The 24,278-nt window shown below is 36.6% G+C and overlaps 1 protein-coding gene across 1 annotated transcript in view; it reads right to left on the reverse strand.

Annotated features, from left to right (window-relative positions):
- l(3)mbt (lethal (3) malignant brain tumor) overlaps positions 1-24,278 on the reverse strand; it is a 195,801-nt gene that overhangs the window by 61,698 nt on the left and 109,825 nt on the right. The window contains exons 8-9 of the mRNA XM_090372140.1: positions 17,482-17,649; positions 12,605-12,845 (exon numbers count right to left, since the gene is read on the reverse strand). Of these exons, the coding sequence (XP_090228266.1) occupies positions 12,605-12,845; positions 17,482-17,649 (409 nt within the window). The remainder of the gene's footprint in view (positions 1-12,604; positions 12,846-17,481; positions 17,650-24,278) is intronic.

The raw sequence follows: 24,278 nt of genomic DNA on the forward strand, positions 1-24,278 counted from the left end.
ATATATTTTTGTATTTTGTACTTTTTTTCAACATTTCCTTTTTATACAACTATAAAGTATAAGATCAATAAATTCCAATTCCAACTAAAACTCCATAAAAACACTATTTACATATATACAAATTTTTACAATTGTCTAATCCTGCTTACTTCTCTAGCAAACTCAGCAAAAGCTTCATTCTATTCTCTATTCTTAAACAAGTCACTCCAGGTGTATGAGTCGGAGCCAATCTGCCTAATTAACATATTCCTTGGTATATCATATCTTACACACTGCCGTAAAATATGCTCTATATCCTCTACCATCCCACAAATACAAATTGGATTTTCTTCTACACCAAGCTCTACCAGTCTTTTCTTTAACCCATGCCCAGTTATTAACATTGATTGGAACATTCCTAGACCAGACCAAGATGAAATCTCTTTCATAGTTTTCACCCCAGGCAGAAAGGCAAAGGTAACATGCCCCTTAACAGAACCACTCCATCTTTCCTGCCATATACAATCTATATCTTGCTGTAACCTTTTCTTTTCTACTTTCAAATCATGTCTTCCATACTCTCTTCCCTCTTCTCTACATGATTTTATTCCCATAAGTTCTATTCTCTTATTATTCTTAATCGCATATTCCATTGTCCTTTCCTGCAATAACTTGCAGAGCATCATTTGAAACAGTTCTGCAGGACCGCGTCACGCCAGAAGGGCAAATCTCTGTGCTGAAATAAGACTTCTTTTAATGTGGCTATTAGTCACTATGACCCCAAGCCCCACATGCATATGTCACAATCAGTACAAATATACATTTATAGAGGTCTAAGGACTTGCCTTTCACTCCCCATTCTACCCTTGTGGCTTTCCTAATTTTTAAATAAATCATCCTCACTATATCTCTTAATTTCTGCACATGAGGCAAAAAGGACACCCTTTCATCCACATAAACTCCTAGGTACTTGACCAAAGGGGCATATGCTATCAATGTACCAAATATTTTTGCAGTCGGCCTTCTACTTTCACTGAGCAGAACCATGCGAGTTTTTTCATCCTTTTTCTTGCCTCATAAGAGACAAGAAAAAGGAATTCTGGAGGCACTTGGTGGGAACTATTGGAAACAATAACCCTTGGGGAGTTGTCCACAAAATAGTGACCAACAAGCTGCCAAGAGGCGATGTCTTGGAAACTACTGTCAAACCAGATGGAACCCCAACCCTGTGTAGGCGGATTCTGTAAATAACATCCTAGACAGTATTATTCAGACTGAAACCAGGGATCATTTCCCCAATCAGCTAGACATTATAAAAGAAAACACTGAATATGGATTCAATGCCACTGAAGAGGTTCAATTGCCAAGACTTAGAAATAGCACTATCTAAAGCCAAAAACAATAAATGCCCAGGTTTTGACCTCTTAGAGGTTGAGATTATCAAAAAATTAATAGAAATAGTACCAGACAAATTAATTCTCAGAAATTAATTCTCAAAAACCCCAAGAAACCGCCTACTGATCACAAATCATATAGACCAATAGCCCTACTCCCTGTACTAGGGAAAATATGAAAGACTATAGGTGAAAAAAAATATGTGAAAGACTAATATATAGTAGATTAGCTCAATACTACATGGAAGCAGGTTTACATTGCAACAATCAGTAGGTTTTAAGCAGGGCAACTCTATGGATGCCATGCACCACCTACTGACAACAGTTAAAAACTCAGAGGAGAAATATATGCTGGCAATCTCTATTAAACTTTTCTGGAGCATTTGACTCACTCAGGTGGCCTAGTGTCCTTAGGAGACTCTGCCAGGCAAATTCCCCACAAAACCTCTATAAGGTAATAAACAGCTACCTTACAGACAGAAGTTTCTCAGTAAACACAAGGTTCCAGGAATTGACACGCCCTGTGAATAAAGGCTGCCCCACAGGGTTCAATCCTTGGCCCTTTCTTCTGAAACATTGTTCTGGATGAATTTCTGGCCTTGGATCTGGGCCCCGTGGAAAGCCTAGCCTTTGCAGATGACATGATTTTCCTTGTAAAAGGTAACACGCAAGTGGTTGTTGAGCAAAGATCAAAGGCCACCCTCTTCCAGCTGCAAGTGGGCACAAATGCACATGCTCAAAATATTGCCTGATAAAACCAAACAAATACTTCTAAAAGGCAATTTGGACATAAGATGTTGATAAATCAAAATTAACACAACCACTATAAAAATGGTAACAGAGCTAAAATATCTTGGAGTGATCTTTGATTCTAAATTAACTTTTTATCCCCATTTGACCTACTTGAATGTGAGAAATTATGCATATAGGATTGCCAGGATCAGTCGAGCAGACTGGGGTTCAAAAGAAAGACCCTGGTAATCATAAACCGTGCAATGTTCCTACCTGTTATCACATATGGAGCCAGTGCATGGTTCACACGCTCGGCCATAGTAAGAAATAGGAATAAATTAAAATTGATACAAAGGACAACACTACTCACTATTACCAGAGCATGTCACACAGTAAGCACACTTGTGCTGCAGTTGCTGGCCGGAGCTCTCCCACTTTACCTGGAAGTAGCCAAAAGAGGCTTATATTATAGATTTAAAAAGGGCATACCCACAGAATTTCTGGGGACAGCCTTTGATACAGCCAACACCTTCAATGCTGAAAGAAAAAGAATAGCTATAAAGCTCCATGAGCTATGGCAAACAAAGTGGGAGCAGGAAACGAGAGATCTGGTTACCAAACGGTTTCTGCCACAGGTGGCAATGGGTAGCCCAAAGCCGCCTAAGTGGTATGCCACTGGACTTTTTGCAACATTTATATTGACAGGTCACGGCTCCCTAAAGGCAAAACTAACTTCCTTAGGGATGACTGATGACCCAAACTGCACCTGTGGCAAGAGTGAAGACTGGGCACACATTCTATATGAATGTATAATATATGACATCCCCAGAACAGAGCTAATAGCACAGATTGGCCCCTTCCCAGGGAAGAAGAATATCGGTTCATCACAGAAGAGGAAAATTATAAAGCCTTTACATCCTTCACACAGAAAGTATTTGAAATGCGCAGAACTATCCAAAGAATGGCAATTCAGCTCCTCAGCAATTAAATAATAATGAATAGTTAAAATTTCCCACATTTCCCACCATGCCCAAACAATGACTTAAAAACTTAAAAACTGGCAAGATAGCAGTATTCTGTGCCCTGACAGAAACCTGACATGGTAAAACCCTCCAGGACAACCCTGCCATGTGTAGAAACTGGGGCCCCACACCAAAAGAGGGGCATTCAAAAAATAAGTTACACCTGCTGCTATCTCTTGGTATAATTGTGCAACAAATGTGGCACCTGCACAGAATGGAGTTCGTATCATGCGCCCCCCTGGTAGGTGAGTTTCATTGACGTAGCGGTAACAGTTGTGTGGGAGCAAGCGTTCATAATGGCACATCAGCTAGAATGTTACTCCAAGTTCGAGATACGTGGAACAGTATGATTTTTGTGAGCGAAATGTCTGAATTGTTCCAAGATTCATCATGAAATAACGGCAGTGCATGGGGAAAATGCAAGGGCATGTACTTTGCGTACAGCCAGGAAAAACAAGAGGCCTAGAAAGTTAAGCAAAGGTGTTGTTCTCATTCAGGACAATGCCATGCCACACAATGCACCCACACAACACGACACTTGCTCCAAAGTTTTGGATGGGAGGTATGGCAACATCCAACGTAAAGTCCCAATCTTTCACCTTGTGACTATCACATCTTCGGTAAGCTGAAAGAACATCTAGGGGAAAATGATTTGCAAATGATGAGTGGGTGCAAACAGCAGTTCAATGACCAAGGAGTGGATTTCTACCATCAGGGAATAAAACATTTAGTCACATATTCCGAGAAGTGTTTACACCAACTTGGTGCCTATGTGGAAAAGTAGTGCAAGGTATGTGCTTTCTATTGCATAATGTTATATACCTCAATAAATGTCTCTTGGGCTACAATGGTCAAGTGTAACTTATTTTTTGAATTACACTTGTAAGTAACCACGCTGGCGGGAGGGAGATGTACAGGCAGCCAGGGAAGCAGATTAGCTGAAAAATATCAGTAAGCTAATAGCAAGGGGATGCAATGTAGAATGAAAGACAGAATGAATAGGCTGGGTGCTGAGTGAACTAGGAATTATGGTAAAAGAGCATGAATGGCAGTTTTGGTGAAAGAAAGAGTGACCCATGAAGGAAAGAGAGAGTGAATGTAATTGGCCGAAAGAATACAAAGTTAATAATAACTTACTTTATATATACTAATGACACAAACACTATCACTGCATTCTCCTCTGGCCTGCAAAAAACTTGCAGTAGCATTAGCAGAGGCATACAATGCAAGAAAGCAAGCTTATGCAGCATCAACCAAACAAAAAAAAAAAAAAAAAAATACTGCTCCCATTTCATCCCTCCATTCATTCCAAATACCTGTCCAGCTCAGCCTTAAATTTATTTAGGCTATCAACTTCCACAACAAAAGATCGAAGTCTGTTCCAGCAATCAACTACCCGTTGGCTAAAGGCAAACTTCCACACATCTATCCTACAACTGTCTTTCCTCAATTTGAAGTTGTGGTGCGGCTACACCTGCACCACAACTGAAGAATAACAGTAAGCTGAGGTGGCCAGAAAGTGCAGTGCAGAGAGCAAGAGTCGAATAAATGAAACGAAAGCCAGAAGAATGAATGAAAGTGTAAGTGCGTGAGAAAAAGAACACAAACCATAAATGCTACAGTTAAGCACACACTAACCATAGTTTAAATTAGTATTTAAATTTGCACTACACATCATTACATCCCCCCCCGGTGTGTGAGAAAAAGATGAATGAGTGAGTGAAAAAAAAAAAATAAATAAATATATATATATATATATAAAACGGGGGAAAAAAATATATATAAGAAAAAAAATATAAAAATAGAATGCAAATAGAATGAGAATGCAGATTATGAATAAAGCAAATGTGTGTCTCTCCCACCCCTTCGCCTGGTGGGTTCCCTACTGCCAGCTAACATGTCCCACCCCAGAGCGGGATGGGCAGTTTGACCTTCCTACCAGATTCGACACTACATGGACATGACAACCATCACCGACGAAGACATACTGCAGCTTTGCTGCCGACAAGGCATTTGGCGATCTGAACTGGGTACTCTAACCCAGTTCCCTTTAAAACCCCATTCCAGGGCAGGGGAGGGAGGAGACAGGTCTCTGTCTCCTCGCCTGACGGGGCTTGTCTCCACTGACCTCTTTGGGGATGCCCACTATCATTCCCATCCTTCTACCTGTTTTCCCCCAGTCTTCAGTCCCCCCCCCTCACTAAACCGACTGAGTACACCTCTAACAATGCCACCAAATTCTAATCAATGTCTAAATTCTACTGCTTTCTTATAAATCTCTTTCGGCCAAATTCTAGTGTTAACCCCCCCCCCTTTTTTTTTTTTTTATTATAGGCCTTGCCACTGAAATCCTTGGAAATTAGGTGGTGGAGCCTGCCAGAGTACTTAATAATCTACTGGTACCTGACCTACCTCCTTGTGGCCAAGTTGGGCAATGGCAGGTTCCAGTAGGGGCCCAACGGCTAAATGGTCAGAGAAACAACAGAACATAATGCTACACAACAGACCACTCCCCACACACTTTTTAAATCTCTGGCATCCAGAGATTTAAAAAGAGTTCTGTGTCACTTGCAAAGAATCTGCACACAGGATGTGCAGATTCAAATTTCATGCACACTGTAAAACATGCCAGGTTTAAAATAAAACTGAAAGCAGAAGTTATTTGATTGATTTGATTTTTTTTTTAGGAGCATTAGCAACTAAGGCCATATTGCTCCGGGAGATGCGGTGGTCATTCCCTGACCTTTCCGCATCCTCCGTATTTGGTGGTGACGGACTCAAACCCCGGTCTAATCAAGAAGCGTGTGCTACGCACTGCTGCTCCTTCCCACCTGGGAAAGCAGAAGTAGTTAAGTGCCAAATACATATATGTTTTTGTAATTTTTAATAATATTTACATACATAAAAGCAAAAATATATGTACATGTTTGAAATTTTGCATACTTAATTTTTAAACTGAAAAATGGAAAAGAATAAGAGCTGATGTCTCTATTTCACACCTAAAACGATTTTCATCAGAATTAATATTTTTTTTATTTTTGAAAATGAAAAGGCATAAAATACATAGCATCTTTTGAAATTTTGAAATTTTATTAAAACTTAAAAGGTATAATAAGTTCTGCAAAACTACAAATTTGGTGAAGAGGTCCACTGTTTGGTGACCTCCTCATCAAATTTGATAACACCATTCACACTACAGTTTTCACAAACATCGACACTGTTAAGGTTTGGCATTTTCTTACTATCGTTCATCAAAGGAGACAGAATTCATTAGGAATTCAATTTGTTCCAACCCTGAAGCCCTCAGATGGGTCTTCAGCTGTTACTGAATATCTGACATATTTATAATTCCATTAACAAATTCATAAAGGATTTAGTATTAAAATTTCAAAATCCCCAGAAGCGAATTCAAACTTCCACAACAAATCACCAAATCACATTTCAATTTTGTGCAGCAAAAATCTTAGCCATAAAATTGCAAGACCAGCCAAAAAATAAAAAAAAAACATACAGCAGAATGATTATAACCTACATTTTGGGTACACTATGGACTTAACCTGTCAAAAGTAAATCTGCCAGTGTAGCCATATTTACAATGGTCAGCATCTCATAAATTAGAAAGAAGAATTAAAGAACACCAGACCTATTAATGTTCTCCAGGAACCATTATTACAGGTATCACTTCCTTTTTCCTTTTGGGCCATTCTATCAATTTTTCAACATACTAGCATTCTGAATAGAGATGGCTACAACAATTCCGCAAGCTTTTTTTTTTTTTTTTTGTTTTTATGTAAACCCCAAACACGAGAGGTATTAGAACCAATAGTACGAAGTACCGTGCTTGGGTTGGAGGTTGAGAAGGCGAAAGAAGATATTTGTTGACATTGGACTTGAACTTCTGTACACTGTAATTTTCAGGAAATACGTATGAAGGAAGGTTGTTCCAGAAAACGGCAGTTGAATGAATAAATGAGGATGATGAAAAGTTGGTTCTGTGAGTTTGAAGTTGGACAGTAAATGGATGTTGGCTGGTGGTGGCACGCGTTCGGACTGTTTTGAAAGAAAGAGAGAGAGAGAGAGAGAGAGAGCGGGAATTATAGAAGCCAATTCAGAAGAACAGTGCCCATGGAAGTATCTGTAGAAGAGGCATGCAGCAGAAACAGTATGTCTATGTGACAGCGAGTGGAGAGACTCTGTTAGAGATGAATCATTAATAAACCTAACTGCCCTCTTCTGAATGGTATCAAGAAGCCTGAGAGAGGTTTTGGGGTCACTACCCCAGATTGCAAGGCCAACCAAAAAATAAATAAATAAATAAAAACATACAGCAGAATGATTATAACCTACATTTTGGGTACAAATTAGGACCAGATATGGGAACAATATTCCATGGCAGGGCGGATTTGCGATTTATACAGAGTGAGCAGCTGTTTAGAAGAAAAATAACGCCGATAGCAAAAGAGAAAACCAAGTTTTTTGGTTGCAGAGGAAGCAATATTTGTAATGTGCTTGTGCCAAGAGAGATTAGAAGTCAGGGTAATCCCCAAAAGAGATATATCATTTTGCCTAGAAATTGGAGTGTCACTAAAGATAAGCATAGGAGCAGAAGAATCCTTTTTGTGAGAAATAAGACAAGACTGAGTTTTAGAAGGGTTGAAATCAACTAATTTGTCATTTTCCCAATGGAAAATTACCAGAAGATCGGCATTTAAGGAATTGGTAGCAGATTTTCGAGAAGTTGAAGCTGATTGAGCAGGGCAAGGTTTTTCAAAATGGAAAGTAGAATGCAATGTGCTATCATCGGCAAAACTATGGATAGGATTGCCAGTCAATGGAAGAAGGTCATTAATATACAAGAGGAAAAGAGTGTGGGAAAGAACTGAACCTTGGGGGACACCGGCATTAGTGGAGAAGTTAGAAGACAGAGAGACATCTACCATAACCCTCAGTGAATGATCAGAGAGAAAACTGGATAACCAATTACTAAAAACAGTTGGCAAACCATAAGATGGAAGCTTGTTTAGAAGACCTTTATGCTAAACACTATCGAAAGCCTTTGAGATCAAGAGCAACTACTTGTGTTTCACCGAACCTTTCCATTGAATTAGTCCATAAATGGGTAACATAAGCCAGAATATCACAATTGGATCGACACTGACGGAATCCATACTGGCGATCATTGATCAGACGGAATGTTACTACGTATTTTAAGAGTTGGCGGTTAATTGATTTCTCCATTACTTTAGAAAGAGTAGAAGTAATTGCAATGGGATGATAATTGGATGGGAGGGATTTGTCACCCTTTTTAGAAACTGGCTGGATATGAGCAAATTTCCAAGCAGAAGGAAAAACACCTTTGGAATAAGAAAGTGAAAAAAGGCGGCAAAGAATAGGAATAAGTTCAGGAGCACAGGTTTTGAGAACAAGTGGAGAAATACCATCGGGACCTGGAGCTTTCTTAGCATCAAGATTCGTCAAAATCCTTCTGACATCCTTTTGACGGAATACCACAGGAAGCATTGAACGGAGCGTGTTGGGAATGGTGGGATGTGTTTTACCAAGATCATTACTACATGAGTTGGAAGAAAAATGGGATGCTAGCAGGTCAGCTTTATCCTTGGCTGAAGTGACAACAGAACCATCTGTTTTGGACAGAGGTGAGAGCAGGGATGGGCAAAAGTTGCAGCCAACAGCTTTGGCAAGAGACCAGATTGCTCGGCTACCATTAGGGCAAGAAGCAAGTTTTCTACTCTTAGCCTGTTCAAACTCTAGTTTGGACTGATTAATAACTGCTTTACAATTGTTGCGAACTTTGGTGTAGGCAGAAAATGAAACTGAAGAATTAGAAACAAGCCAATTACGATATGCAACGTTCTTCTCTTGAACAGCCTTAGTACATTTATTGGAAAACCAAGGTTTAGATAAATGACGAGATTTTAAAGTGGAATGTGGCATAAAGGATTCCATTCCTGCAAGAATAATTTCACTGACACTATCTGAGCAAACGTTGACATCAGAAGTTTTGAAACAGTAATCCGACCAAGGAAAAAAAGAAAAGAAATCTCGCAGGTAATCCCATTTTGCATTCTTGTAATGCCAAACAACACAAGGTTGGGAATAGCCATGAGATAAAGGCTCCATTGGAGAAGAAACAATCACCAAGTTGTGATCTGAAGTGCCGAAAGGACCTCTCACTTTGACCGTGTACTTAGAAGGGTTGAGAAAAAGATCAAGCGTGCTGGCTATATGATTGGGATTGTCTGGTATTCTTGTAGGTAAATGAACAATCTGTGCTAGGTCATTAGTAATTGCAAAAGCCTTAGCATCTCGACCTGCTGGGTCGGTGTGACTAGAAAACAGAAGCCAGCTGGAGTTGTGAACATTAAAATCACCAAGGAAAATTACCTCACTGTTAGGAAAGTTGGACTGGAGAAAGTCAAGTTGCAAAGAGAGGAAGTCAAAGAGCTCCAAGTGATTAGTGGAGTTGGGAGAACGGTAGAGACAACAGATGAACAGAAGACAACAGGGAATATCAGAACGGACATATGCAAAAGTACCACCTTGGAGGCGAAAGGAATCATACAGCGAATAATTTTGGCATCTGAGATGAGCAGTAGTGGAATCAACCAATAACTGAGATTCTGTAAACTCAAGAAAGCATATCTTATTCAATAAACCAATAAGAATTCTAACAAACAAAAAGCCTTTTGTCAATATCATCAAACAACAAATGATTAAAAAAAAATCCATTCTTTCATTGACAACCTCTTCTCAGAATCCAACATAATCACATCTTTTGTCTCCACAGTTACCATCAAACAGAATCCTATTTCTCAGTCAACATCACAGGTTCATAGCAAAAACCTGAAAACTGTAACTTTGCTCACCCCTACCAGACAAAGCCCCACACAACAACAGCCTAGCTCAGCAGCAATTAACTAACAGAAGAAAAAACCCAACATAAAGCCTGCAAATGCCTAGCAACAAATCTCCATGTACTTGAATAGCTTAACTTATACTGTATAAAGCACAGGTCTAATGCTTAATATGAGCAAAGAGAGGTGGAGTTTAGTTTTTGTTTGGCCACAGTGACTACATATTTTTACCTTTAACTGATTTCAGTGCATAATATACTTTAGGAGAATTTTGCAATCCTTCTTTTCTTCCTGTATAGTACTAGTATAAAAAAAAGTTCAAGACTGGAATCACAAAAAATTTGATCTCGGTAAGTACATTTCCTCATCCACGATTGGTTAAATTAGCATTAGTAGAGGCATATGATGCAAGAAAGCAAGCTTATGCAGCATCAGCCAAAAAACAAAAAAACCTTCCACTTCACCCCTCCGTTCTTTCGAAATACCTGTCCAGCTGAGCCTTAAATTTATTTAGGCTATTAACTTCCACAAAAAGGGATGGAAGTCTGGTCCACAAACCAACTACCCGCTGGCTAAAGGCAAATTTCCACACATCTATCCTACATCTGTCTTTCTTCAATTTGAATTTATGCCCTCTCAGATGATTATTCTGAGCAAGAGGCAGTATCCCATCAGCACTGAGCATGCTCAAACCATTCAAGGCTTTGTACACCTCTATCAGATCACCTCGACGGTGCCTAGTCTCCAGACACTATAATTTGCAAAATTTAAGCCTTTCTTCATAAGAGCAACCCTTCGTTCCATTCACTAACCTTGTTGCCCTTCTCTGTACTTGTTCCAGCAGCTCTACATCCTACAGTACTCAAGGTGCAGCCTGACCATTGCCTTATACAAGGGAATAATCACCTCCCTATCCCTGCTAGAAAAATTCCTGTATATCATTGATAAGACACCATGAGATACTCTTGCAGCCCATCTGCAATGCTCAGAGAACTTCATATCTGCCTGCACAATTACCCCCAGGTCCTTTTCATTCTCTACCACTGTCAGTGTAGTATCACAGAGTTGATGGGTTGCTCTGGGGTTGCTGATTCTCATACGTAGTACTTTATATTTGTCAATGTTAAACTTCATTTGCAACCTCTCAGCCCATCTGCTCAACCTTTCCAGATCCTGTTGCAGCAGCATAGCATCAGTAGAGTACTTAACAACCCTGCCAACCTTTGTATCGTTCTGCAAACTTGGACATTAAGCTTGATATACCATCATCAATATTATTTATTAATACAGAAAACAACAATGGACCCAACGCTGAACCCTGAGGGACTCCACTAATAACATTAGTCCACGATGAGCAGTGTCCATTAATTACCACTCTGTCTTCTGCCACTCAGCCATCCCTTTATCCATAGCAACAATTTGCCACCAATGCCACACTGCTCCAATTTGTGCAGCAGTCTTCCATATGCAACAGTATCAAAAGCCTTTCTAAGATCCAAATATATAATATCAAAGTTATTCCCTGCATCTAGCTCTTTTGTGACTGCATCATAGTATCCAATCAAATTGGTCAGGCAAGACTTTCCCTTAACAAAACCATGCTGTGTCTGAGCTATAACTGAATTCTTGTCTAGATGATCCTGCAGTGCTTCTTTAACCAGTGCTTCCATTAATTTTCTTGGAACAGAAGTTAAACTGACAGGTCTATAATTACTTGTGTCAGCCTTTGATCCTCTTTGTGAATTGGGGTTACATTTCTCCAGTCTGTGGGTACCTCCCCTGAGTCCAAGGAAGCTCTCATAATTATGGCTAACGGATTGCTTACTTCCTTTGCTGCTTCCTTTAATATAACTGGATAGATCCCATCCACCCCCAGGTGCCTTTCTTGTATTTATCTTCATCAATTTCTCCTCCACTTTACTCTCAATTATTACAAGATCATCTAGCTCACTACCAGTGTTAACTTCATCTATGGCATTCCTCTTCCTGAATAACTCCTCATGTGTGAATGCCGATGCAAAATATTCATTTAGTTTGTTAGCTACCTGAGCAGGATCATGAACAGTTGAACCATCGATATCAAGTGGACCAATCTGATTCATCCCCTTCCTTCTGGACTTTACATAAGTAAAGAACTCCTTGCTGTTTTTCTTTGCATCCCTTGCCAAAGATTTCTCGTAATCTGCCTTCGCCTGCCTAATCTCCTTTGTAACTTGGTTACAGATCAACTTATATCTATCATAGGCTTCTGTGTCACATGTTAATTTATATGTAGCCCATACATTTTTCTTTTGTGCCATATGTCTCATTAGTTCATCTGACATCCATTTAGGCTTGAACCTTGAACAATATTTCTTAGTTGGTATGTAAAGCCTAGTAGCTTCCAAGATAAGTTCTTTGAATGCTTCCCATTTTGAATTCACAAATAGTTAATGACCATGTATCATTACAAGTCTCTTTTAATGTAAAGTGAATGATACTTGTACATTACCTTCATAACATAAAATTATTTATTTTTATTATGTGATCCATAAAACTATGCCTTAAAAATATGCATTTTCCATTATAACTACAAATGAATATTTAAACTTCTTTTTATTACCTTTTGGGGGCTGAAGCTTGTGCCCTGTCTTGTCACACCACCCTACTGGAAATATGTCTGTAGAATCAGCATTCAACCAGAAATCATAAGAATCTGGATAACTATCAAAATGGAGTCTCATTCTAAATCCAGAAACCTCAGCTACACTTAGAACACAAAACAGTGATGGATGCTTTGGATCAATGCCTTCCAATTTCATTCCAACTTTAAATCCATTTTTTGCAGGAGGAAACGTTTGGTTCTAAACAGAGATGAAAGATAAATGAATTGCTGTTATGTACTGAATTACTTCTATTCTACAATTACTGAAAATAAATAAAACTACACAAAAATTATATTTTGTGGTAATTTAATGATATTGTTTAGAAACGCAGCTCCACAGGCATTACTTGTTTCTGATGCTATATATATGCTTGAGAGAGAGAGAAAGAGAGAGTGTGTGTGTGTCAGATATCATACAAACTGTCACAGTGAAAACTCCTGTCATTGATATGAAAGGGGTTTTTTTTTTTTTTTTTTTCACAAAAGCTACTAAGACTAGATTGCACTTGTTCATGTATTGGTCAAAGCTCCAATTATTTTATAGAATACATTGCCTTATTTAATTATATCGATATACAACTTTTGATTTTCAAAAAGCTTAAAAGATTAGGTATTTATAGGTGTGCAGGAAGCTGATTTTTTGGCCAAACAGAAGGTTTTATTGAAGGAAGCAAGAGTCCTTCCAAAAAAAAGCAGGAGGTATTTTTAAATTTCACACTGCACTAGAAATTAAAACCAGAGGATTATTTAGTACAAGTACGCTTTTAAACATTAACTTACCCAACTGTACATGTCTCTGTCTATGGATTTCTGTTTGGTTTGTCTTCTAGATGTCGACTGATTATACAACTGCTTCAAGGAAGGTACTACAGCAGCAAAAGGTACTTGGCATGTCTTCAGAAATGTAGAATCAAAGTTTTGTAAAGTTTTGTTTGTAACAATGGCACTGCTACTCAGACCTCACTCTTGAGTGAAGTCTGAATAGCAGAGTTATATTAAAGGAGGCAGCAAAGGAAGTTAGCAAACCCTTAGCCATAATTATGAGAGCTTCTCTGGACTCAGGGGAGGTACCCATGGGCTGGAGATGTGCAAATGTGACCCCAATCCACAAAGGAGAATCAAAGAGACACAGGTCTCTTTGATCCTCCACTAACAGTAATTAACTAATATGTAATAAATTACATATTAGTTAATTACTGTTAGTTTAACTTCTGTTCCAGGGAAATTAGAGGCACTAGTTAAAGAAACATTGTAGGATCATCTAGACAAGGCTTCAGTTATAGCTCAAACACAGCATGGGTTTCTTAAGGGGAAGTCTTGTCTCACCAATTTGATTAGATACTAAGATGTAGTCACAAAGGAACTGAATAATTTTCATATATCTTATCAAAGGAATAAGAATAATTTTGATATCATATATTTTGATATCTTATCAAACGAATAAGAATAATTTTGATATCATATATTTGGATCTTAGAAAGGCTTTTGATACTGTTGCACATGGAAGACTGCTGCACAAATTGGAGCAGTGTGGCACTGGAGGCAAATTGCTGCTATGAATAAAGGGATGGTTAAGTGGGAGAAGATAGAAGTGGTAATTAATGGACACTACTCTACATGGACTAATGTTATTAGAGGAGTCCCCCAGGGTTTGGTGCTGGGCCCATTGTTGTTTTGTGTCTTTACCAATGATATAAATGAAGGTATATATCAGGCTTAATGTCCAAGTTTGCAGACAATACGAAGGTTGGCAGGGTTGTTAATGACGCTATGCTGCTGCAACAGGATCTAGAAAAGTTGAGCAGATGGGCTGAGAGGTGGCAAATGAAGTTTAACATTGACAAATGTAAAGTACTGCATATGGGAAGCAGTAACCCCAGAGTGACATATCAACTCTGTGGTACTACACTGACAGTGGTAGAGAACAAAAAGGACCTAGGGGTAATTGTGCAGGCAGATATGAAGTTTTCTGAGCAGTGCAGATGGTCTGCAAGAGTAGCTCATAGTGTCTTGTCAATGATATACAGGAATTTTTCTAGCAGAGATAAGGATGTGATTATCCCCTTGTATGACCATAAGGCAATGGTCAGGCCACACCTTGAGTACTGTATACAGGTCTGGAGGCCTCATTTTAAGAAGGACGTAGACCTGTTGGAACAAGTACAGAGAAGGGCAACAAGATTAGTGAATGGAATAAAGGGTTGCTCTTATGAAGAAAGGTTTAAGTTTTGCGAATTACAGTGTCTGGAGACTAGGCACCTGCGAGGTGATCTGATTGAGGTGTATAAAGCCTTGAAAGGTTTGAGCATGCTCAATGATGATGGGATTCTTCCTCTTGCTCAGAATAATCACCTGAGAAGGCATAAATTCAAATTGAGGAAGGACGGTTGTAGGACAGATGTGCAGAATTTTGCCTTTAGCCAGCGGGTGGTTGATTGCTGGAACAAACTTCCATTTGTCGTTGTAGAAGTTGATAACTTAAACAGATTCAAGGCAGAACTTGACAAACATTTGGAGTAAGTGGATGGGTGAAATAAGGTGGTTTTTTTGTTTTGTTTTTTGGCTGATGCTATATAAGCTTGCTTTCTTGCATCATGTGCCTTTGCTAATGCTAAGAGCATTTCCAAATCTGCATCAGAAATTGATCTGAATTCAAGTTTTCTTTTCAGCTAGTTAAATATTCTCTGACATTTAAGTATTGCTATGAGGAATGATTAAGATGCCTTTATGATGTTTTTTGGCTGATGCTATATAAGCTTGCTTTCTTGCATCATGTGCCTTTGCTAATGCTAAGAGCATTTCCAAATCTGCATCAGAAATTGATCTGAATTCAAGTTTTCTTTTCAGCTAGTTAAATATTCTCTGACATTTAAGTATTGCTATGAGGAATGATTAAGATGCCAAGAAGGACTTGGGATAACGAATAACCAAGTCAAGTGGCTGGGGGAACTGACAATGCACATAGTTGGCAAGGATCTATATATCGATTCTTTCTTCATTATAACTGTGTCTGGTAGATTCTCACATTCAAAATGACAAAACTTATCTGCAAAATATCTATTTTACCTTCATTGATATTGGGGAGTACTGGAAATCTCTCTCTCTCTCTTTTGAAATTGATTCATTTCAACTGGTTTAAAAAACTTATTTTCTGAATAGTGTTATGGGATGGAAAATTGGACAGCTACCAAATCTGAATATTAAATTTAACTTAAAGCTTCTGATATCCTGGGGAAGCAAAGCAACTTTCTATTTGAGAATTCTATTTGGAGCTAGCTGGCTTGCTGTAAGGAAGCACACTTTCGTCTTCAGAATTCGTGACAGATAGGAAAAACCTGTGTGCAGTGCTCATCATTACCTTATATGATGGGATAATCACTTCCTTGACTCTACTGTCAAAATTGCTATATATCATTGAGAATCACATGTAGTGTCCTAGTAGCCCATTTGTACTACTCACAGAACTTCATGTTGGACTGTACAATTACTCCTAGGTCTTTTTGATGTGAAAAGATCTACGGCGGCACTAGAATAAAATCGATTGGTAACAAAATTTTCTTACGAAAATGAAGCAACTGATCGTTAAAATTTTTTATGGAAATGACATAATTCATTGGTAACAAATTTTTTTGCAGAAATGACACGATTGATGTCACTTCCTATTAGGTGGCTGTTAGATTTTAAATTATGTCACTTCCTAAATGATGCTAACTAATGATGCTAACTCAGTCACTAATATTGATTTAGTAGAGTAAGTAGTTGATTCAGTAGAGTAATTTCATATTAAGATATGGAAATGATGTCACTTCCTAAATGATGCCAACTCATCACTAACATTGATTCAGTAGAGTAAGCAGTGGGTAGTAATATGATGCAAGAATAAAAGCTTCAAAGCCACCTAAGAAGCCTCTCGTGTCGAAAAGGAACGAGTTCAAAAACAGAGAATGAAAAAAATGCAGACTTTAATAAAATCTGTCTCAAGATTTTTGATCAAACCATTCAAAAATTTAAGCGATTTTACTCTAGTGCCGCCATAGATGTTTTCATATAAAATAAAACATCTTTCATGCATACAGGGTACATACGCTGTTTTTCAGTTCTCCACCACCATGCATATTGTATCATGCAAATGATATGTTATTTGAGATTGCTATATGCAATATTATCAATATTTAATATCAATATTAAATCTCAATTTTTGAATAAAAATTTAGAAACATTTTTAATTAAAAAAAAAAAAAAGTTTTTGAAGATTGTTGTTGTTGTTATTTGGTTTTTAGGAGCATTATCAACTAAGGCTATATTGCTCTGAGAATATGCGGTGGTCATTCCCTGACCTTTCCGCATCCTCCGTATTTGGTGGTGACGGGCTCGAACCCCGGTCTAATCAAGAAGCATGGGCTACACACTGCTCCTTCCCACCTGGCTACGGAGGCGCCTAGTTTTTGAAGACTGGGCTGTGCTTGCCCTGTACAACACAGTAGTAAAGGTTATACTTCAATGCAGATATTGATATAATTTGAAAATTTTACACATTTCTGCATTTGATTTCTGAATTCATTTTTTTTATGCATTCAAAATTTGGTCTTTATCACAACAGAGAAACCAACATAATGACACCTTCAGATTAACAGAAATGTATGGAAAAAACATTATTATTACCTTATTAAAAGTAATGTGTAATAAACAGTATAATAAGTTACAGTAATGGTGTAATAAGTAATGCATTATTATTAATTTATTATTAAAAGTAATGTGTAACAAAACGATAAAATTTCAAATAACAATGCAATGCAATGCACTGTTATATTTGAAATAAACTGCATGTTACTTACCTCATAAAATAATTTTGCTGGTGCTGCTATAGCTTTTTCTTGTTCTAGATAGGATGGCCACAAAAACAGCTCAGATTCATTATCAACTGGAGGTTTGGATGAATTAAGATTTGGATGAATTACAGGTTTGGATGAATCAAGCTCTACTTTAGGTCGCTTCAGTTGTGGCTAAAAAACAAAAATATGAAAAAAGAAGGATGTCATTGAATCCCTTTCTTTAAAATAAGCATTGAATCCCTTTCTTTCAAATAATTCAAATTTTAATTATGAATTTATGAGAGCATATAATAATCTGCAACAATAAAAATCCAACAATTTTTGTGTATACAGCAGAATCCCATTACAAGGAATACCATATTAATGAAAATATTTCTTCGTCCCAGCAGACTAGCCATATTATTTGTGGTTTGTAAAACTCATCTGAGCAAAATAATTTTGATGAAAAATTATATTTAAAGTCTGCCTGTGATTGAAATGAACTGGTTTAATGAAAGAACCTTATTCAAAAATTATGAATGGCATTGCATAGCCCATATTGTAAATATGATATGGAAGCATTTGGTTGAAGAAAAAAATAGATGTTTTAAAATATGTGGTGATAGAATTTATCACACACTTTAACATGTTTTCCATCTCTTCAAAGGAATAAAAAATATGTGGCACCCACAGATTTTTGATTACACACACTGAAGTTGAATTTTTGTATTAATATCAGACAAAAAAAAAAAAAAAGAGTAAACTATTAAAAACGAATTGACCTATTGATATGTGAAAGTAATGATAAGTTGAATTCACTGCACCATTCTGAATGGATGATATTTCTTTTAATAAAAAATTACATTTGCAAAATTATACTCTCAGAACATATTACTTTTTTTTTTAGTAAACATATTTGTTTATTATTTATTTTAAAACAGAAATTATTGCTTATATTAGAAAAGTGCAGCAGAATTTATTCGTACAAATAATGATTCTTTTGAAATAATAATTTTCTGTAATATTCATTATAATGAAATTTTTGGAAAACAAAATGATTTGTGTACCCGAGATAATTTGTTTAATAGGATTTTTCCTGTATTTTCTTATTACACTGTCTTCTTACTGTGAAATTCACTCATACTTGTAATTACAAAAAACTTACCTCTGCCTCTGAAACACCTTTTTGCAAAAACAGAATAAGTACAAAATTTATTTCACAATTATTTAAATAAAAGCAAAAGCAAACAGTCATAATAACAGACAATAAAAATGTGACTGTAAAGATAATTATGTGTAAAAGCAGACAATCACAAAATGTGATTGTCTGCTATTACAACTTCAAGTTAAGATGAACCTTCAATAACTTGGCTATAACATTTATCCATGGGGATACAGATAAAGATTATGATCAGCTATTATAAGTAAAGGGAAAGGTTTTCATTTTCTTGATGGGAATTATAAGGCCTCGGATATTATGCAAGTTCAATTCAGTAGAAGTGGCTAAAATACCTGAGGGATGTATATGTCTTTCTTAAGAATTTCATTGTAGGAATTTTTATGAACAAAAAATTGATCAGAAGAGAAGACTACTTGGAACATCAACACATTATCAAGACTCAATTCAACAGGGAATAGAAAATACTAGTATATAAAATGTATAAAGATTGTAGTTTGTCCCAAACAATCAATTAACCTCTGACTGGAAGCAAATATTTTCACACTTCTATCCACAGCAATCCTTTTTCAATTTAAGTTTATGTCCCCTTATGTGTGCTATCCAAGAAAGAGTTGTTATTTGGTTTTTAGGAGCATTAGCAACTAAGGCCATGTTGCTCCGGGGATATGCGGTGGTCATTCCCTGACCTTTCTGCATCCTCCGTATTTGGTGGTCACGGGCTCAAACCCCGGTCTAATCAAGAAGCATGTGCTACGCACTGGCACTCCTGCCCACCTGGCTACGGAGGCGCCCCAAGAAAGAGTAAGCATGCCATCAGCATTTAGTTTACTCAATCCGTTTAAAGCCTTAAACACTTTGACCAAGTCTCCCTACAGTTGGAGACAACTGTAGGGAGACTTGATCAAAGTTTCCAAGCACTGCTATTTACAGAACTGAAGTCTTTCTTGGTAAGAGTATCTTTTTGTGTCCTTGACTAATCTAGTTGCTCTTCTCTGCACTGATTACAACAGATCCACATCCTTCTGACATTAGGCTTCTACAACTGTACACAATATTCAAGATGCTGCCTAACCACTGCATTATACAATAGGATAATCAATAGGTACAATAGGTACTGCTAAATTATTATGTAATTGGCATTATTTTAAATTTATATTGGTTTTATTAATTGAATTTAAAGTGCGAAATTATATAAGGGTTTTTTTGGCTACTGTTTAGGTCTTACCTTTACTTTCCTTTTTCCGTTTGTTTTATTTTGGGTTATTTTTATGTTAATTTTTGCTCTACAGTTTTTGCCATACTACTGGCTTATGTTTTATTTTTTATTTATTTAATTCTAATATCTAAAATATTGGATATATATATAAGAAAAAGAAATAATTGATAAAGGACACAGCAAGATGGGAAAGTTATTAACAACAATGTGCCAGGCCTAATGGAAGAAGATATGAGAAGAAAAGAATGTTAAGAACCTAATAAATTAAGTGGAATTATGTGGAAATAATGGCTGAATTAATAAGCCAAATCATATTTACAAAAGCTAGAAAGGAAGTGGTAATTAATGCATATTAAAAAATAGTAATAAATGAAAATAAAAATGAGAATAATAATGAAAATAAATTGGTACATAGATCAGGTGACTACACCCGATCATGTACCAAAACACTGTGTTTCTATACAAACCCATGCTGATGGAGGTAGCATTAAAGAATAATAAATATTAGAAAAAAAAAAAATTATTGAAACCTCCAGAAACATGAATGAGGTAGCCCCAATGCAGTGTGTATATTTTAAGTAAAACTGTTAAATTAAAAAAGTGTAACAGGCAGCATAGAAATGGGAAGTAATACAAGGTATGGGGGGAAAAAGTAGTAAAAAAAAAAAAAAAAAGAAAGAAAGATAAATTTGCTTTAGATTCATCACTAGAGCCAAAAAAAGTGGCTGTTATCTTCCAGGTAAACAATTTTTTAAACTACTAACTACCATCTTCATTAATATTCCATCCACCTGGATCATTAATAATAACCACAACATCATTAAAATCTTTAATTCTAATGCCAAAATCTTTAGTATTGAAACTTATGACTTTACTAACTTATTTACTTCCTTGCCACATCATTTAATTATCTCTGTACTTAATCAATTATATCTTAAATACAAGCACGTTCTACCCTTGGATGAGATTGTCTGGAATAATTATATCAACTATATTTACGATGGCATTAATACCTATAGACAATCTATAGGAGTTCCCATGGGCTCACAAATTTCCAGTATAGTTTCTAACTTATTTCTTCACTACTACGAAGATCTTTATACTCATAATAATCCAAACCTTAATTTCTTTGCATTTAGATATGTTGATGATATCTTAATTTTAAATAATCATTTTGAAAATATTGCAAAATTGATATATCCTACTGAACTTACCTTAAACAAAGAAAATAATGGTAACCAACATGCAAACTTTCTCTATTTAAATATTACTTTAAATAATTCACCTCTTTACAATACCTTGGAAGTATTTGATAAAAGAAGTCAATTTAATTTCAATGTTATTTATTTAACAAATTGGAATTCTAATATTTCCATTAGAGTTCATAAAAATATCATTCATAGACAAATTTTACGTCTTGCGTATCTTAGCAGCAATCAAACACCTTTTGTCAAAGCTTTAAACGGCCTGTATACAAAATTATGTTTAAATGATATTCCAATTAATTTTATAAATCGTATTTATTTAAAAATCTTTCTGACTTCATTAAACATAAATTCGGTTTCACTATGTCTCATTTTGATTAAGGTTAACATGATAATTTGTACAGATGTATAGTTCTATATTTAAATGGTGGTATTCCCACCACTTTGAAAGTGATCACATCATATGACTTCTATTCTGAACGATGCTCATGTCTTTTCAATTTCTAAGTTACCTTTTTATTATCTTTTTATTTCCATTCTTATTTTATTTTATTTTAATTATTTTTAATTATTATTATTCGGACCTTTTCCTCACTTAACTATAGAGAGCTTCCATTGTTTTTTTCTACTAAGCAACTTCACCGTCGTCATAGCTCTCCCTGTTTGTATTCTATTTATTAATCATGTTTATTATGCATTTTACTAATTGATGCTACATAATTTTAAAGGTATTTAATTTTATTCTTCTTTATACTAGTTTTTACATCTCACAGGCTAGCAGTATTAATTTTCCTCTTCTACTAACACCTTCACAGCCAAGGCCCTCTCTAAGAGGTTGGGTACTTACGAACCTAGCTTGCCTAGTATCTTTAAAATCTTTTCCTTCTCTTTGCATCTTTCTACTTTCTATTCTGCTTTTTCCGTCCGATGAACTATTAGTGTAATACGAGGGCGATTTGGACATTCCTCCTTTTCTTATTCTTGCTATATTCGTCTCTCTTTTTTTTACTACTTTTTCCCCCCTCATACCTTGTATTACTTCCCATTTCTATGCTGCTGCCTGTTACACTTTTTTAATTTAACAATTTTACTTAAAATATACACACTGCGTTGGGGCTACCTCACTCATGTTTCTGGAGGTTTCAATAATTTTTTTTTTTCTAACATTTTTTTTTTTTTTTTCCCTAACATTTATTATTCTTTAATGCTACCTCCATCAGCATGGGTTTGTATAGAAACACAGTGTTTTGGTACATGATCGGGTGTAGTCCCCTGATGAAATACCTGATCTATGTACCAATTTATTTTCATTATTATTCTCATTTTTATTTTCATTTATTACTATTTTTTAATATGCAATAATTACCACTTCCTTTCTAGCTTTTGTAAATATGATTTGGCTTATTAATTCAGCCATTATTTCCACTTAATTTATTAGGTTCTTAACATTCTTTTCTTCTCATATCTTCTTCCATTAGGCCTGGCATGTTGTTGTTAATAACTTTCCCATCTTACTGTGTCCTTTATCAATTATTTCTATTTCTTATTTTATAGTTGTATCCTGTTCTGTAGCCATGTGCATCCAGATACATCTATTTTCTTTTCTTTTCTTTTCCTTTTCCTTTTTTTTACCTGTTTTATATATATATATAATTACTACTGTAAGAGTATAATTGGTACTATATAGGTACTTAAAGTGTTTTAAAACAGTGGCATAAAAGTGCTAAGCAGGCCGTAAGGGCAAAAGAACCTAAGACTAATATAGCCTGTGTTGGTTTACATTGCTATACACTATAAATAAATATATTTATAGTGTATAGCAATGGGGTGGATGGGATCTATCCAGTTATATTAAAGGAGGCAGCAAAGGAAGTAAGCAAACAAAACAGTGGCATAAAAGTACTAAGCAGGCCATAAGGCCAAAAGAACCTATAAAGACTAATATAGCCTGTGTTGGTTTACATTGCTATACACTATAAATAAATATATTTATAGTGTATAGCAATGGGGTGGATGGGATCTATCCAGTTATATTAAAGGAGGCAGCAAAGGAAGTAAGCAAACCCTTAGCCATAATTATGAGAGCTTCCTTGGACTCAGGGGAGGTACCCATAGACTGGAAATGTGCAAATGTGACCCCAATTCACAAAGGAGGATCAAAGGCTGACACGAGTAATTATAGACCTGTGAGCTTAACTTCTGTTCCAGGAAAATTAATGGAGGCACTGGTTAAAGAAGCACTGCAGGATCATTTAGACAAGACTTCAGTTATAGCTCGGACACAGCATGGCTTTGTTAAGGGGAAGTCTTGCCTGACCAATTTGATTGGATACTATGATGCAGTCACAAAAGAACTGGATGCAGGGAATAGCTTTGATATTATATACTTGGATCTTAGAAAGGCTTTTGATACTGTTGCACATGGAAGACTGCTACACAAATTGGAGCAGTGTGACATTGGAGGCAAATTGCTGCTATGGATAAAGGGGTGGTTGAGGGGGAGAAGACAGAGAGTGGTAATCAATGGACACTGCTCATCGTGGACTAATGTTATTAGTGGAGTCCCTCAGGGCTCAGTGTTGGGTCCATTATTGTTTTCTGTATTTATAATGATATTGATGATGGTATATCAAGCTTAATGTCCAAGTTTGCAGACGATACAAAGGTTGGCAGGGTTGTCAAGGACCCTACTAACACTATGCTGCTGCAACAGGATCTGGAAAGGTTGAGCAGATGGGCTGAGAGGTGGCAAATGAAGTTTAACATTGACAAATGTAAAGTACTACACATGGGAAACAGCAACCCCAGAGCAACGTATCAACTCTGTGGTACTACACTGACAGTGGCAGAGAATGAAAGGGACTTGGGGGTGGTTGTGCAGGCAGATATGAAGTTTTCTGAGCAGTGCAGACGGGCTGCAAGAGTAGCTCATGGAGTATTGTCAATGATATACAGGAATTTTTCCAGCAGGGATAAGGAGGTGATTATTCCCTTGTATAAGGCAATGGTCAGGCCACACCTAGAGTACTGTATACAGGTCTGGAGGCCTCATTTCAAGAAGGATGTAGAGCTGCTAGAACGAGTACAGAGAAGGGCAACAAGATTAGTGAATGGAACAAAGGGGTGCTCTTACGAAGAAAGGCTTAAGTTTTGCAAATTACAGTGTCTGGAGACTAGGCACCAGCGAGGTGATCTGATAGAGGTGTATAAAACCTTGAAT

The sequence above is a fragment of the Mastigoproctus giganteus genome, chromosome 4 (genome assembly GCF_048544385.1).
Source record: "Mastigoproctus giganteus isolate SK-2022 chromosome 4, ASM4854438v1, whole genome shotgun sequence".
Taxonomy (NCBI): domain Eukaryota; kingdom Metazoa; phylum Arthropoda; class Arachnida; order Uropygi; family Thelyphonidae; genus Mastigoproctus; species Mastigoproctus giganteus.